Source organism: Neodiprion fabricii, chromosome 7, assembly GCF_021155785.1.
Source record: "Neodiprion fabricii isolate iyNeoFabr1 chromosome 7, iyNeoFabr1.1, whole genome shotgun sequence".
NCBI lineage: Eukaryota > Metazoa > Arthropoda > Insecta > Hymenoptera > Diprionidae > Neodiprion > Neodiprion fabricii.
This window is the reverse complement of record NC_060245.1, coordinates 18,247,513-18,265,609: the sequence shown is the minus strand read 5'-3', so window position 1 is coordinate 18,265,609 and position 18,097 is coordinate 18,247,513. Positions and strand designations below refer to the sequence as shown.

The following is an 18,097-nucleotide window of genomic DNA, read 5'->3' as shown; positions in this document are numbered from 1 at the left end:
ATAATTATTGAAATTGTAACTCTGCTCAGCGTCATCTGGTGGAAAAAAAAATCAAACTAATACAACCAGGCTTACAGGTGACCGTTGGCCGTCTTCATTGGCGTATGGATAGTGGAACGGGTATATTGTGGCTTATGTTTCATTGATTTATACGTGACACGAGTAGTCTAAAACCCGGATAATTACGATTTGCCTCCATTAAAATGAAAAACTTGGGTTACGCGGTGATAAAATGGCGCCAAAAACCAGCCACTGACTTAACGAGGACATTTTCCAGTACCCCTATACTTATAGTGCATGCACCCAGTTGATCGGTGTTGATTGATGCGTCGAACGGCGTGTCTCGATCGTCGCAACGTTTATTCACGAATTACGATAGTTGGTAGATGATACCGAATTAGTGCCGAGCGACTAGCTGATAACAATGACGACCCTCAAAAGTTGGACATCCCTCACAGCGAAGTTCTCGAGGGTTGGCGGAACGGTTCGAACGGCCCTCCGTCTCTGCAGCAGCAGTGTAGGTACACTGCCTCCGCGTACTCTCGCTAATTCCTCACTTCCTCATTAAATCCTCGACACACATTACGCCCCCTTCTGTTCCCCTCCCTCTCTTACTCTCTCTCCCTCTCTCTCTCTCCCCCTCGCTTGGTTTATCCGAGCTCTCTTTGCTCTCGTTCGCGGCTTCATTCACTCACACTCCGAACCTGCACCGTCTGTCCGTTCTGGGCATATGTGGTGTGAGTCCATCATGGCGGTAGGTAAATCTACGGCGTTAATCTCTACTTATCCGCAGATCGGCCCACGTGTACCCTAAATAGTAAATACACCCACGATGGTTTCGACTCGATTATGCATGGACGCATAGGTATCTATGGATACTCATTGATGGCTTGGTCATCTGAACTTTCATCACTGCTGAATTTCACTGGTTAAACAATTATTATGGGTACCATTTTCAAGTCATCGTATAACGTCGATCGAGTCCACGTGAAATCAGTTGCAAGTCAAAGCGTTTATGGAGTCACGTTCAAGTCTTCCAAGTCACTGATAGTGTTCGATTTGGAAGTCAGGTGCACTTTACTGTACAGATTACTCAGCACCATTTTATTGTTACTATGTAAAGTGATTGGAGTCCACGTGGAGTTATGGTTAACGTCGTGTTCTGTGTGGATTCACTTTGAAGTCTTCCAAGACATTGATAGTGTTCAATTTGGGAGTCAGGTGCACTTTACTGTACAGATTACTCAGCACCATTTTATTGTTACTATGTAAAGTGATTGGAGTCCACGTGGAGTTACGGTTAACGTCGTATGACGTATGGATTCACCTTGAAGTCTTATAAAACACTTTGAATTCGTATTTAGCTTTGAAGTCAGGTACAATGATCATCGTGTCGAATCTTGAAATCCTTTCAAAATATTGATAGCATTCAGCTTCGAGATCGTATATAATGATTGTTGTAATGAAGTGGTAACAGTTTTAAGGCTACAGATAATAAATTTTATGCAACAGAAGAGAAGGAGGAGAGAGTAAAAAGAGGAAGAAGAATCTCCATGATTAATTATATATCACTGTAGTTTTATGCTGCACGGTCTTTGAAAGATTTCAGTTTGTTGTTTACTAATATTATATGATGGATCGGTAATCAAAACTGAGTAAATTGATTGTTGAAAGTATAGCAACGCTTTGATTCTCTAACATCAGTTACCTACTTCTGCGCTCCGCTAACGAGTGGAAATTAATTTTCGCGGATATTAAGCGAATCTAATCAGAATTTAGACCCTTATGAATTTTCCTTTCTATGTGAAATCCGAATCATTATGTATACTTCTTGACACCGATTTTCATGCTCTATAAGAATTGTTCACTGTACTGTAGACTTATAGAAGACGGTTGGTCATTCTGTTGGAGATTAGACTGAAAAAATTAAAAATGAAAAGGAAAGAAAAACGCATCAACAAATAGAATAAAAGATGAATAATATGAAACAAGATATATTAATTTATGACGATAAATATATGTCGGATAATTAAAGCACGTAGTGTAAAATATACCGAAAGAGATATCCGCAAGACAGTTTAGATAACAAAAATACTACATATTCAAATTAGAGTACGATTTATCATCGAAAGTAGGGATCAAGAAATTTTGTCGCTATACATGAATTTCTTAAATTAACTTCAACTAGTAATATATATTGTTCCTTTATTATACATTTACCACGGTCAAGATTATTCGAGAAATATTATCTATCCGTAAAAATATCACATGTCTTAAAATAACTAATGTCCCTGGAGCAAATGTTCGGTACAATTAAGTAGTGAAAAATTGATTTCGGTGAACCCTGAAAAGGCCACCGTGATTATTCATGAGAGAATATACCGTCACTAATTGCGTCAAAAGGTGAGATAGCGAGAGAAAAGTAAGCCAACCGCAAATGAAAAGAGAGAGATAAAAGAGAAATTGTTCGTTTAATGTTGCAAGATATAAAGTTTAGTTCATCGCAACGAAATGGTCGTTTTTTCATGCAAACACCTTGTATTTTACAAAAATACCGTACGTGATGTAGGGAAATGGAAGTGATTTCAGGATTCGGCAGACTCGAAAACATAATATTTACCAAAAAACGTCCCGTGCAGCTGAAATTAAATATTTTTTTTTTTTTGTTTTTGCAGACCGCGTAATCCAAGTTGCGTCTCTTGAGGGTGGTCCGCTATCGCGGTGCAGAGTGAACCAGGCACGTATACAAACCTCTGGACGAGTGCTCTCCGGTGTACTGGTAAGAAACCCTTGAGCCACTTGAAGTCTTAGCTACCAATTTCGACTCTGTTTCCACATAATTTATACACACTGCTCAAGGATCGCAACCACTTGTGAAACGAAAGGAAAAACAGCCACCGTGACATGGTGTAACCGTAAGCTTCCATCAGGCACAGTTCAACAGTCTCCTGGTATTATTCTCTCCCATTTACGAGCGCAGCTACCGCATACATGCTTTTCAAAAGTACAATAGTGCTGGATTCTCCGTCCGCCTCGTGGAGTGCGAGCGTTCCTGAAGCCCAAGGAGCGTGTAACGACCCTCGGGAATTCCATGTTAATTTAGAAAAAAATGCGTTGCGGCTATGGCGTTGCGCGTCAACTGCGGAATTCGCAGAGGGTTGTAGCAAAACGGCACAGTCACGTGGCCAGACTTCCTTGACTAACGTATAACGACACACTTGATTCGCATTCGCGCGTCACGTTCGAGTGTTGTTCTACAAACACATCGCGTGCCCCTGGACACAATGAATCCGGCACTCAATTTTCCTGATTTACTTATTGCCGATGGCTCGTAAGTGATTCGACCACGCTAGGCACACCGTGTCTGCATCCCGTACCTCCTCATCCTCCTCCTCCTCCTCCTCTTCCTCCTCTTCCTCGTCGTTATTGTCGTTGTCGTGGAGATACGGACTGCTGACTACGTATCCGGCTTTTCAAACTTTTTCCTCCGCATCTAAAGCCGAAATGATTTCCGTTGGGAAACGCCAACGCCTCTAATTGGATTTCTCAGGTTCCTGTACGTACATACTGCAACGTTCGTTAACGCCTTAACCTTCCGGCTATCTTGTTTTCAATACGAAATAAAATGCGAGTTTGATTCTATACGAATTATGTGGCAATGAATGGCGATGCAACCGACGTGAGAGATTGGGAGTCATTGTCACACAACCTCGTATTTAATCAAACTCGCACTTTGTCTCGGACCGAAAACAATTAGTTAGACGGAAGGTCTGGGCATTAACGAATATCACCGTACTCTGAGAATGACTCCCAATCTCTGACATCGGCAACAAGAGGTTGGAAGTCATTGTCGCATAATTCATATAGAATCGAACTCGCCTTTTGTTTCGGACCGAGAACAATTAGTTAGCCGGAAGCTTAAGGCATCAATGAATACAACTGTACCGAAGATTGCGTCATGGATTTGTTCCAATCTGATCTAGTGACGATAAAATTGGAGGTCAAGTTTTACGAAACGTTCGACAAAACTGAGGTTCTTATTTTCCACACATGGGCTTTCACCGGTGTCTCGTTTCCACAATTTAAGCCTGTATCGCCATCCCGAAGTCGCACGTCAATTTGGCAACATCCGTTAACGAGGCCGAGACCGTCTGCTTTGCCGGCTGCACTTGTATTGCACGCGTTCCAATTTAAAACGTGGAGCACCCAGCAGCCCTACGTAGTTAATACTGGATGTTCATCCACTGGGTTCACAACGATCCTTGATTCATTCATGCATTCGTTCATTCGTTACATTTTGTTCCACACACGGCAAGCAGCGAGCCCTTGTTACACTACCGCGCTCGTATTTGTTGTTGCCCTGCCATGTTTCACTCGCGGCCCTCGTATATTCATCTTCGTGTCGAAGGGTGTAGGGATCTCCTCCGTCCATCCTGAACCGGAAGTTCAAACTTTATTGTTCCCCGCTGTGGTCAGAACAACGAAAAGGAAACGGACACCCAGTCTCGCCCTCCCTCACTGTCTCCGGTGCCAATTTTACAGCTCTTGCAATAATTTGACTCGCGTTTATTCGGACCAGTTTTTGCGTCGAATAAATGACTAAGAATTCATCCAGAGGAAAAAACGAAGGGAACGAACCAAAGGTGACGTTAACGGCGCAGGCGCGAATCGACTTACCTTATCCAATCTGCAATTGGCACCACATCCGACTTCGGAGTTGACCTCGTCAGTTCGACTCTGAAACCCCAAAAACGTGAAAACTGATTAACACTTGTATATACTTGGCGCGATTTGCATCAAGTTTGAAAAAAGTCATTGATGCATATGGATTCGTTTGTCAGGATACCGTTGATCGTTCGTTGAGTCTGGATATCGATGATTTGGAAAATTACCGGTTCCCAGGAACCTGATATTTAAATTTCGCCCGTTGTAAACTGGAATTCTCATGCTGAAACGGGGCTGCTGCCGCACGCATCGCTTGCCACCCTTACATCGTACGTGTAGAAGCAAATAAACCCATTACAGAGTCGCGCAATGCATATTCAACGTGCGTGTAGGACGCACTCAAGCACACGGCTGTATTATACTTAAACGTAATCCGTGTAAACGTGTAACAAGAAATACTCGAATAATTACCATACCTGGGTTACGGATCAAAAATTGACTGGGGGAATTTCGAGCTGGGTGTTGCAGTTGTACAATTTTCATTCCATTACACACTTCACGCAACTATTCCGAGGGCGTGTAACCTGCAGCCCTCGTTATACTTGCAAAGCCGGAAGTACACCTGTGTCCGGAAGCTCACGGACAATGAGTTTAACTGCACAGGTCGCACAGGTGGACTGTAGGAATTAGATTTACCGGTAAAAATTCCTGTAGTTTCCACGTGACAAATCCTTATTTCATTTCGGTTCAATGACGTCTGATTAACAATGTTTTTCAATCGTGCTCGGATACTTGCGTGATACAATGTGGTGGGAATTTTTACAAGTATCGTTGAGATTTTGGAAAAGTGGGACAATATTTTACCGAATCTTTTTTGTTTCCAAGAAAGTTGACTCAAAAATTTTACATCAATTTAGTCGAAAAATTTGGCCGTTAAGAAACAAATTATTTACATCGCGATCTACCTTGTCATTATTGTATATGTATACGTATGCGTACCCACCATTTACCGACTCTCTATACAGCTTTTTACTCGATGATTTATTGCACGCATGGACGCAGCTACCGGGGGGGTTAGAATTGAACCGGATACAACAGTTTACCGTTCTTTTAACCACCGCCAAGCGATTCAATTTAGGTTTTCAATGCTCCGCAAGCTTCGTAGTTCCCCTCTGACGTATAATAGAAGCTGTGAAAATATGTACGTCATGCAGCTTTCGTGATTTTTCAGCATGAAGAATAAAATGCTCTCACCTCGTGTATTGTTTTACTTTCCGGGGGTATATATATATATATATGATACTCGAAATATTTTTTTAAAGTTTTAATTCTAATGAATTCACGTCATGATTTCCAATGGTATCACTTTGCGTTACACGACTTCGAGTGACCATAAAGTATAAACCATGGATTCAATGAATTTAAACAGACTTTGAAAGATTTCAAATGACTTCAAAAGATTTCGACTGCCTTGCAAATACTTGAAGCTTGAAAATACTTTACAAGTATCTCACACGATCACTTATCATTAATTACCACAATGTGCCAATTTGAAATATTCCAAATATTCCAAATGAAGTCAGGTGGCTGATTACATGAATTCAAATCACAATGCCTATCGCGAATTAAAATGTATTCACCTGAGTTTGAAAAATTTCACATGAATCAGACCTGACTCGTTGTCAATCGACCAGAAACTATATTTTATCACAGACCTTTCTAAACTTACGATTCAACCACCAGTCCGATAATTCGTTACGGGGTTAAATTCGGGTGCATCATTTCCACAAGGTACCACAGCACCTGATTGCGGAACCTTCGAGTCATTATTACCGTACACAAACCCTAAGCTTCCTGTCTCAGAAGGAGAAGAAGAAAAAAAACAAAAAAACAAACACGGTAAAATATAACATCCACCTGCGTTTTCGATCAGACCGTAACGTCAGAGAATATATAAGACATGGCGGAGGAAATTGGAAAGGCTTCTCACGATGTTAAAGCAGAAAAAACTAACGACCATTCAGCGAAATACATTCTGGTACCTATTACGGGAATTTATAAGTAACGGGTTAAACATTGTGATCGCACGTGTATTTTTCTCCGTGGTATATTACGTGACACTGACACAACACACGCGACTATCGTGATCCCCTAATCGCGCCCACCTGATCTGCACCCGCCTAGTTCCACCCCAACTAAACGACTCGCCGCAGTCTTCGTCTTGGTCACGGTTGGCCGCGTCGACCAACTGTTGCACCCTTCCGGAAGCAGGTATAGACGACTTGGACGTTGAACGTGAAGGTGCACGGACTCGGAATTCTTCCGTACCCTACGAAGGATTCGAGCCAATTTCACCCGAGGACTTACAACGGTGAAATTGGCGCTTCCTGCCATCCTGATTTTCAACGGCTTTTCTGTCGCCGAGCAGTTGCGTGGACTATAATTTAAAAACCCTGCCTTCTTCTGACACGTCATTTTTTGATTTGTCTAACATTTTTTTTGGATTCACCGATGGTTCGAGAGCGGAAAAGTCACTTATCGTATACTGTACAAATTTAACCTACGACTAACCAGAGCTTACAATAGTTGAAGAAGTGTCGAGATGTTAGTTTCTCACTCCATTGGAAGCTTGGAATATACAGGCACTGTGGAGAAGGATATGAAAAGCGAGGGACGGGGAGAAAAAGTAGTCGGTGTTCCATCCGAGTGAATTTAGGAGGTGGGATTGGTGGGTGCAAGGTGTAGGTATACACCGATGGGCAATCAACACCGTGCGACTCTGAAAACGAGGAGAAACGCGGCGCGGATAAAACCCGACACCGTTCACCTCAAACTTGAAACTTCGCCTCACCGTTCGCCAACGCGTTTCGTAGTGTTGGTAGAACACACTCTTCCAGAGGGACCATGGCTCCCGTTTGGTTGGACGGCCGACCAGTTCCCGGTTGGAACTACTCGACCGAGGTCAAATTTCTAAAGAATTCTCGGTAATGAGAAGGGGAGGGACATCGTTGGATAGCCGTGACCAAATCAATCTGGCTGGATGGATGTATAACGGATCGATTTGAAAGATGAAACCGTTTCGGGGTTCCCCGGCTTGGGAATGAATTTTACGCCGGTCGTCAGCATAGGTGCTCCATTAAAGTGACTTGTTTACGTAACCACTAATTTACTTGCAGTAATCGAACGTTGTAATAGTTAAACTCTTCGTGCTTTTAAGCCATGGAGTTCATTCTCGGTTTATAAAAGTGGCGTACATCGACTTGGATTAGATTGAGTACACGTGATTACAAAGATTACAAGGATTACCAGAAGACTACAGAGATTGCAAAAAGATTACACGGGTTATAATGAGATTACATGAATTACAAAGAACTCAGAGTTAGGTCATAGGTTACGAGAAGATTGGACGGATTGCAAAGAGATTACAACGATTATCGAGAGATTACAAGAATTACAAAGATTACAGAGACGGCAAGGATTATAAAGATTACCAAAATACTGCAAAGATTACAAAAGGATTACACTGATTGCATACAGATTACAATGATTATCAAGAGATTACAAGAATCACAAAGATTACAGAGACGGCAAGGATTATGAAGATTATCAAAAGACTGCAACGATTACAAAAGGATTACACTGATTACATACAGATTACAATGATTATCAAGAGATTACAAGAATCACAAAGATTACAGAGACGGCAAGGATTATGAAGATTATCAAAAGACTGCAACGATTACAAAAGGATTACACTGATTGCATAGAGATTACAATAATTACAAAGGTTACAGAAACGGCAAAGGTTAGGATTAAAATTACGAACTACCCAAAGATTGCACAAAGATTACACTGATTGCAAAGAGATTACAAGGATTACAAAACGATTACAGCCGATTACAAATATTACAAGAACTTCAAGAATTATGAAGACATCACGACGAATACAAAAAGAATGCAAAGATCACAAACGATTACAAGAAATTACAGCGATTACATGACTTACGTACACCAGATTACAAAAGTGATTAATTCCTCGTTTTAAACACCTATTTAAACTCCGAGCTTACATTGAAGGTAGATACAAGGTATAATCATCTCTGTAGTTCATTGTATCACGAGCTTTTTAATCGGATCTTGTTCGGTGAATGATCAATACAGTCGATTTCTGTAAAACCATCGTTATAGATTCCCTTTGATAATTGCTGCAATTGAGAAATGATCTGTAACAAGGTTCGAACTCCTCGTTACTGTCATCCGGTCAGGCACGTTTCATTCGGAAAGAGTTACATCGGTTTACGAGAGTTTCACGTACCATGAACATAAGTTTCAATATTGACGAATCGTAACCGCGTATTCCAAGTAAGCAATAACGAATTGTTGTAGAATTCCCTGAAGTCGATGGTCGAATTGATGAATAACGATTCGAGGCGTCAGGACCACCGGGAATTTCACTCTTCTCTCTCTCTCTCTCTCCCCTTTTTTCCTTTATGGAACTTCGCGTCCTCTCCTCCAGTTCGATCTAACACACGTGGTCCTGGCCATGCGTGTGTATACGAATAATTATTGTGTGGATACTGGAGAGGCCTTAATTGGCATTACGTCATACGAACGAACGAACAAACGAACTGACCGCGGGCTGCTTTATGAGCAAACCGTTGCTGCACCCAACTACGTACGGTACGTTCCCAGGATTTGTTTACTACGTACGGCTTAAATTATAAATTGGAGAAGCAAGCGAACCGATGTTCAGTTTGTTTGGCTTCAAGTGCGCAGGCTTCCCAAAAAAACTGACCAACTGGGTCAATTCCTCGCCTTCGCACGTCTCGTATATACATATATATATACCTTTATTAACCAAACGTTGAAAAGGAAAAAAAGAAATCAAAAAACAAAAACATTTTCACGACGAACGTTTGCTTCGTTATCTATAATATGTCACGATTTCGAAACTTTTTACTGGTGGATTATTAAACCGAATTTCATCTCTTATCAGTTTTGTTAATTTGCAGACTGGTGAGTTGGAAATCAACATTTTTTTCATTGATTTTATTACTGGTATAGATAAGCCCACGTTTAGTGTTCGTAAAATTAAAATATTCAGGAAAAGGTGGTTTGTGTATGTTTTTTTACAAACTGTTGTCTAAAACGACATATTTTGTACAAGCTGAAATAATATTAACCAGTCGAGAGTACGAAAAAAAAAAAAAAATGCGTTATCGTAGAGAACATAATATATGGAGCGTGTAGGGTAAGGATAGAGTTTATATAAATGATATCTACTTAATATTGTAACAAACATAATTCCGGCAAAACATTACGTTTTAACTTTTTCTCGTTTTCTCTTTTATTCGGTTTGTTTCTCCTCGCCTTTGACCTCATATAAAAATTTGATAATAGAATACCGCAGACTTCTGCTTATAAAGATATAACGACTTTATATCACAAGCGTTTAACGCGACATCTTTTCCCTAGACCGCGAATATTAATACAATTATCGCAATTTGTCTTAATATCTCAAGAATTTATTATCTCGATAAGTAACGCGCAGGCCTTTCGTATTATACACTAAACATCATTTATCTCGCGTTTGTAATTATTACAAGTCTCGCGCGATTATTGATCTATCACGCGATACGTGTATGGATAATTAGAATATTTTTATAAAAAAATTCAAACCAACTATCTGTATGTAGGTATACATCTCGTTTTTTCGTAATTCCAACAATATTCAAACAGTTTTTTTTTTAACGATACCTGTTTTACTGAATTTTTCTATAGCTACTGTCACAAATGAAATTTTTCTCAGTGTACATAATTTCATTCTTCAAACGACGCAAATTATTACGCTTATACGCACACACACACACACACACCTGTACATGTCATATGTTTGTTACACACCGTTTCAGGCAACAGGATATGAGGCCCAGCCGGAAGTCCATTGTGCCCAGTGTGTCCAGAAGAGCTTATTTGAAATTGCTTTGATTTTTTTCTTTTATTGTGTTTGTTTTTTTAAGCCATGTTTTTTAAAATTAATTTTTAACAGAACAGTTTAAGTGAGTAGTAATTAGAAACAAAAAAAAGGAAAAAGTGTATTAGTATTTTTATTATCGCGAGAAAACGGAGGCTGGGAACAAATAAATCGTTTTCGTCGATGTTATTTTTGATACGCGATTCGTGAAATTAATATTCAAACAAGTCGACCGTTTTGATGACAATTTTGCTCAAAAATCAAGTGAGATATATTCGACAAAGGTGAATTTTTCGAATTTTTATGATTTCGAAAATTTACTATTTTAACTTCTTGTTACACGATTGGAAGAAATGATAATTGGTCCAATTTTTCGTATGCGGAATATAAACGCGTGCAGATTTCTTCGAGTCGAATAACATTTGTTTCTCAGCCTAACGAATATCAGAAAGCAGAAAAAAAAAAAACTGTCATTACGCTGAATTTCTTTTTGGTATTTATAATTTCCCTAAATTCGGGAGACAAAAAAAAAATATTGATAAACAAAATTTTATTTGTAATCTTCATAACGTGCTCCACGTTCTTTACTTTTTCGTATTTTGGGGCAGGATTGAAATTCCGAACTTGAGAAATTTCGAAAACGTTAAATTCCGAATTTTTTGGTGGCGAAACTTGATGTAAAGAAATCAAACTTTTACGAAACATCAAAATCCCGAGAGGACAAAATGCGAAAAAGGCCTAACTGCGACATGTAAAAATTCCGAAAGAGCAAAAGTGAGAAAATTAAAAAATCCGAAACATCGAAATTCCGAATGATCCAAGATTTTCATTTCTGTGAATATTTGGCTCGATGAAATTTCACCAATTTGATCTTTCGTTGTTTTAGGAATTTTCGATATTTTTACATTCACAATTTTTCCACCCACTCGTCGAGTAAACTCTGACTGTCCGAGTACATTTCAACTTTCCGAATTTTACTCCATCGAAACTTTATTTCTCAGAATTTTTCGCTATCGGAACATTTACTTATCGTATCTTTGCTCGATCGTAACTTAAATTTTCGGAATTTTGACCCAACGTGTTTCCGACCACTCGAAACTTTGTTGTTTCATCAAAGTTTCATTTCTTTCCTTCATGTTTCGCCACGAAATGATGCAGAATTAATTCCTTTCGGAACTTCAACCCCCCCCCCAATATTTTCATATCTTTCAATCGTTCACGGTGATACAAAATCCTGCATTTTTGCCTGTGAATGTCGATGATCGTCGTCATTGAACGCGGGAATGGGTGAAGGATGATCTGTTACGCAACTAGAGCAGGTCACTCAGCGGGCCAACATTGACAAGATAAGAATTTTCCTACTCGTGCTGCGACTGTCAATAGATGTTCCACGTTTTTCTACACATCTCTGAAGTATTCACACACACACACACGCATTATCCATGAATACATGTACCGCAATACCGTGTAGATGATTTATTCACGCCATTCTCCGTCGATATTACAACGACGGTGCATCGACGAATCGTTTTCGAGTCCCATAAATCACGTGCAACTTCGATGAAATGAAAATTACAATTAGAAAAACAAGAAAAAAAAAACACTCGGATCACTTACAAACGTACGGGGCTGGGTGTGAATGAATTTAGGCGCCTCGGTTATAAATATAAATATGTTTCTCGTTATCGCGTTATTACATATAATTTATGGAAATTCCTTATCTCCGCATGGTGCATTCGTATATAATGTATACCGTAAAAATATACACGAATGCACCGTGCGGAGATAAGGAATTCCATAAATTATAATGTACAATGTGTAATATACACACCGCCCTGCATTAAAACCTTTTCATTATCCATTCTGGTTACGATGGTCTTAGATATTTAGGGAATCATTTCAACTGATAACAACCGCGAAGACATGCGTCACGAATGTAGTATACATATAACTTGACTCTTGAACCCATTTGTAGAGTGTAACGGTCACGTTTCTTTTTTTTTTTCATTCTCTTTTTTTCACTTTCGTCTCCTCTTCTATCTCTAAAAGTTCTTCCGATCTCGGTCAAAATGAATAATAAATTTTTGTATATATTTATATATATAGCCTTTAATTCAGAAACTGCGTAAAACTACATTTTTTTTTAAACTGCATCAAATCCATAGTTTGTGAGATCTCAACAACAACTTTATGCGAATAAAACTGGTCAACGGAAGTTTCTGGTTTTCTTGTTTTTTTTTTTCTTCTTTCGAATTACAGCATCACAAGTAGTTTGACCTTTATTTTTTTTTTTTTTATTGTTTTTTCAAGCGATCGAATTCGAGGGTATAAAAATTCGGCTGTACAAAGTCGATCGAATCAGATTCAGATTCGTTCATTTTACATGTAAAAACAGTTTTAGCAAATATTCTTCATTAATTGAATGTATGTACACAGCAGTGATAATGAAAGGGGAAGAAAAATTCGCACAACGTTAAACGCAAGAGAAAAAATCGATTCGCGTTATACTAATTGCGAGGGTGAGAAAGAAGAAGTGTAAAAAAAAAAAAAAAAAAAGAACTAGCGATATTTCAAAGCCTACTGATTTTTTTTACAATTAAAAAGAAGAAGAAGAAGAAGAAAGCTTTGAACGAATACTGAAAAAAAAAAAAAAAAAAAACACCCCCCGTCAAGATTGATTCAATCCCTTTTTTCCACCGTGTACAATGCTTGAAATCACAGACAGATGACAGATTATACATCTCTCGCTCTCTCTCTCTCTCTCTCTCTCTCTCTCTCCTACTCTTCGCAAGGAAGTTTTTCTGATCATTTACTGTTCTCGAGGGAAAGGAAAAAAAAAGAAAAAGAAAAAAAAACAATACAAAAAATTGAGAGAAACGTTTAATCCAAGCCTCTCGTCAATCGACGCGATAATTACAGTCTTTGGACAGAAAACGACAGGCGGAGGATGAGGAGGATTAATTGAGTACGGTTGAAAAAAAAAAAAAAAAAACATCCCTCCCCCCACATACAACCCATCAAATCCCTTGCTCCTCATCTTTTTTCGTATCTATTATACTAACTCAGCTCCGAGACATTAATCTTTAAAAATACACGATTTACGGCTGTGAACTGTCATTGATCGTGCGTGTGTTTTTTTTTTGTTTTTTTTTTTTTTTTTTTAAATTCATTTCTATTCGTTTCTCGTCAAATTATCGCACCGGCTTTGTTTCTTTTTCTGTAAAATTGATTGGTTTGTTGTTTTTTTTTTTCTTTTTATTTCACGTTCGTTTGTCGTTATCCAGCGTTCATTGTTCGACGATACAAATTTCCCTTCTCGTCCTACGTGACGAATATTCAAAGCTTATTAAATTTCGCGCCATTTTCGCGGCCTCCGCGTGAAAATTCATTCGTACGATCTCTTTGCGATCAGGCTGCGCGGATCTCGAGATGTACCAGGAGCTTAAGCTTAAGGCCACCGTTCTGTGGTCTATGGTTTAACTTAATTAATGAATATATACTACCGTCGTTACATGTCGTAGTCGTTAGTGGGTGGGGGGGGGGGGGATGGTGAGTGAAGAGCAACTCAATTGATACGTCCTTCGTAGACGGCCATTTTCCTCTCTCTCTCTCTCTCTCTCTCTCTCTCTCCTTTTCTTTCCACTTGATTTTTTTTTTTTCTTTTTTTATTTTATTTTTCATCTCTTATATTCGATTCAACGCGTAACTTTATAATGTATTTGAACAGAGAAATTTACGATATTGCTTCTATCCTTCTCTCCGTCTCTCGTGTCATAATTTTTTCTAACAATTAACAAACTGTGACGTAATTTGAAGAAAAAAAAAACAAAAAACAAAAAAAAACCGAACTGCGAAAGAAAAGAATCGAATTTCGTATCGGAGAATAGAGATGAGAGAGAGAGAAAAAAACAAAAAAAAAAAAAAAAAAAAAGTACCACCAAGAGATAAAATAATCCCTAACATGAGAAAATAATTTGTTTTTGATTAAACACACAATATTATTATATAACGTATCACCGCTTCTAATTGGGAGAAGATTGATGATGATTGCCAACGTGGATCGCAGTGTAATATAAATAACGTACGATATATATATATATATATATGAGGAGTTTTTATTTTTTAATTAACACTTTGCAAGAAAAAAATTGTAAACATCGAGCTCGTATAGCGACGTTCGGCGTGTCGAATTTTTTTTTTTTTACCAAAACTTTTTTTACCTTCAATTTTTACCACCGATTCGGCAACGCTTATCGTTGGAAGAAAAAATGTGCTATTTATAGTCGATTTGTGCAAAATTGCAATGAATAACTTTCTTTCTTTTTTTTTTCCTGTTTTTGCTTACGAAGTTCGTACAACTCTTGGTCTTGTATTCGCACATATCTATATGTATGTATGTATGTATGTATAAGTCGTACAGTTTTGAAAAATTTGCCGCTGTAACGTTAATTAAAATTTAATCGCCGAAATAAAATTAATCTTGAAATAGTATACGTATAAAATATTATTTATAATTATATCGAAAGTATTGAGGTCGTACGATATTACGTTGTTCTTGTTATATTCGATCTGTATCTTTCTGCAAATCAATAATTATTATTCGTAATATCTGATTTATTCAACATTTTTTTCCTCGTTTGTAACTTTTACCATTATAATATATATATATATACATATTTGCAGTTATTTAATTTTTCACTAATCGTTTCTATCGCATAACCGAAGGTCTCCTTAAATGCAACGTTCGATAAATCGCGACTCGTTTGTGGTGATAAGAAATGCGTTAAATTTTTCCAAACGGTTCACCTTGTGAAATACTTCGATTATCCCACGTATAAGTGAGACGTAACAAAACCTCCTCGTCAATTACTATTCAGAAATTAACGATCCACTTATAATTAGTAAAAAATCAAGAATAATCAACGGGGAACGTTTTTCTCTGGTTGACTTTTCGTTCCAAAGAATCCGTAAGAGAGGTAGGAAAAAACAGTCGCGGAAAGAGGATCGGCTGAAAATCCCGTTCAACAAAGTGAGGCGAACTTGTCGGCGAAGAATCTTCAAGTACAACCGATAAATCTCACGATTTAACCGAGTAGTTTTTTTTTTTTTTTTGTTTCTATTTCTATACCCACCTGGTTGACGTCGAGATCGCGACACCAGGCGATGCAATCCTGTTCAAAGCTCGTGGGGCTTCCGACGTCGAAGTCCTCCGGAAGGAGTCCCACTACTCCAGGAATCAGGGCCCAGAGCCTGATCAAAACCCATATCCGCAGCCCTACCATAATATCACCCGCTTTCGTTCACCCCCTGCATAATACGTACACGTGACTAGGCGTTCATGTACATAAGGATGCCTTCAACCTGCAGCTCTCTATATCCTCAGATTCATTTTTCCAGTCCTTTTGTTCCTCGGATCGAGTGTGAAAAGCGAAAGAAAAAAAAAAAAAAAATGTTGCAGCGGTAGTCGAAATTCGTTCAACTATCACAGAACGACACAGACACAAACACAGGTCAAAGAACACTAAATTTTCCAAATTCGTGCGTCGTCTAACATTTTTTATCTACTTGTCCGTATCCAACGTCTTCGCAAGGTTGCGATTCTTTTTCGGGTAACGCGCACGACGAGACACTTAATTTTTGGTACTGCGATTTGAATCCAGGACAATTTCGTTCCTCTTCGTTGGTTCCTCTTCGTTCGCGTTTACTCTTCTTCGACAAACAAGCTCGGTTCTTTCAGATCCGGGCAACGTGGGTCAAGGCGATGAACCTTTAATATCTACTCCGACTCGAGCAAGTTGCGGGTGCGCGCACAAGCGAGCAACTGGCTAGTTTGCCTCCGCTCTGGGGGCCTCGAACACCAACGAAAGTCCAAGCAAAGAGTCGTTCGGTGCGCACCCCACTACGGCCGTTGGCTTGCCTTCCAACTTGGCGTAGCTCACCACTTTGAATGCTCTGGATTCGGCCCTTATTTACTCCACTCCCCTCGACGGTCGTCAACTTGAAACACTCGGGACGAAAGACACGGAAAGAGAGTCACCGTATTTAAAGCGAGACCGAGAGAAAGAGAGAGAGAGAGAGAGAGATAGAGAAGACACACTCGCATAACGATGAACTATCATCAACTTTGCTCTCCGTCCAATGGAACTGGAAACTTTCATCAACGTAAACAGTGTCTTGTTATACTATAGCTTGAAACGCGATAAACAATTATCCGAGGGTTAATAACAGCTCGATTCAGATTATAATTAACTCGTTATTCCGCAGTGAAGTTTCATTGGACAAATCAAGGCAGAATCGAATACCTACTCGAACGTGGATAACGGTTTGAATTTAAGTTAAACACGACCGTACCCATCGTTTCGAGACCGTCTTCAAGTTACTTACCGAAAACTTTTTCTTACCACGATCATCCGACTTTTTGCATGTCAGGCTAAATATTTGCTGGTCACGGTCTAAGAGACCGGTGGTGAACCGTCTTCATTAGCCAGCGTCCTGGAACAATTGCCCGAGAGACACGTAACAGTCCTCCAGAAGTATCATAACGCTCTTTCTCTCTATCATGCGAGCAATGAGCTGAGAAGGACCTGACGATACGCGGCAGATGCTGAAGCACTCGATTCATAATGGCACTTAGTGGTATCGTCGCGACTCTTTATACTCTCGTATAACCCAATGCACATGTACCTACACTCCGCGTTTTATCTACATCGCCCAGGCATCCATACGTGTAATACGTATGGGCAAATGGACAATGGTCAATTGGCAGGTTGACCCGCTCTTCTCGTAATGCACTTACAATGTCCATTCACCAATTTGTATACTCGGTATGTACCCAAATTGAATCGGACGACCTATGTCCTATTCACCTACTTAAATGTACCAGGACTCTGGAATGAATTTATGCGCTCAATCTGGACACCTCGGCAACTAAACGTCAACCATTTCGGAAACATCGATCGTTTGCGCTACGTGTAATTGCAATTATTTATCCTTTTTGTTTGTATCCGTTTGATTCTTGGCTCTAAATCTACCTAAAAATAAATGTGTGTCGTTTAACCATCTGGCAATTGGTTTTAGTCATCGAGAGATTGACAATTTTTGCCCTGAGTTTATAACATTTACAAAATAAAATGCTCCGTAACTGGGTCTAAACGTGTCACTTACCTTATATCTACCAAGATATCGATCTTCCCACCATTTAACTCGACACCCTGCGAACTCTTTGAGGCGTCTGTAATCCACGCCGACATCCTAACGGTCGCCAAAATGGTCCGCTTTCCATCTTCGCCGAAGAATTCCAAGAATTGGGTCGCAAGCCTATCCAATTCTCAACTCTGAATTAAGATCCGAGTCCATGACCGCGTCATCGTGTTCCTCACGAATATTGTTTCCAAGTAGATCCCAGTTTTAAGATTGTAGGTTCAGCCAAGGGGCAGATGGATGAATTTGCGAGTTTGG

General features: G+C 39.3%; 1 protein-coding gene across 5 annotated transcripts in view; it reads right to left on the bottom strand.

The window, feature by feature from the left end:
• LOC124185984 (proto-oncogene tyrosine-protein kinase ROS) overlaps positions 1–16,652 on the bottom strand; it is a 36,886-nt gene extending 20,234 nt beyond the window's left edge. For 3 of the 5 annotated variants that reach the window (XM_046577266.1, XM_046577265.1, XM_046577267.1), the window contains exons 1-2: positions 15,772–16,651; positions 4,678–4,737 (exon numbers count right to left, since the gene is read on the bottom strand). In XM_046577266.1, coding sequence (XP_046433222.1) covers positions 4,678–4,737; positions 15,772–15,921 — 210 coding nt within the window. In that variant the 5' untranslated portion in view covers positions 15,922–16,651. Of the gene's footprint in view, positions 1–4,677; positions 4,738–15,771 lie in introns of all 5 variants that reach the window. The other 2 variants (XM_046577263.1, XM_046577264.1) reach the window with 1 other exon arrangement.
• Between the last annotated feature and the right edge of the window lie 1,445 nt (positions 16,653–18,097).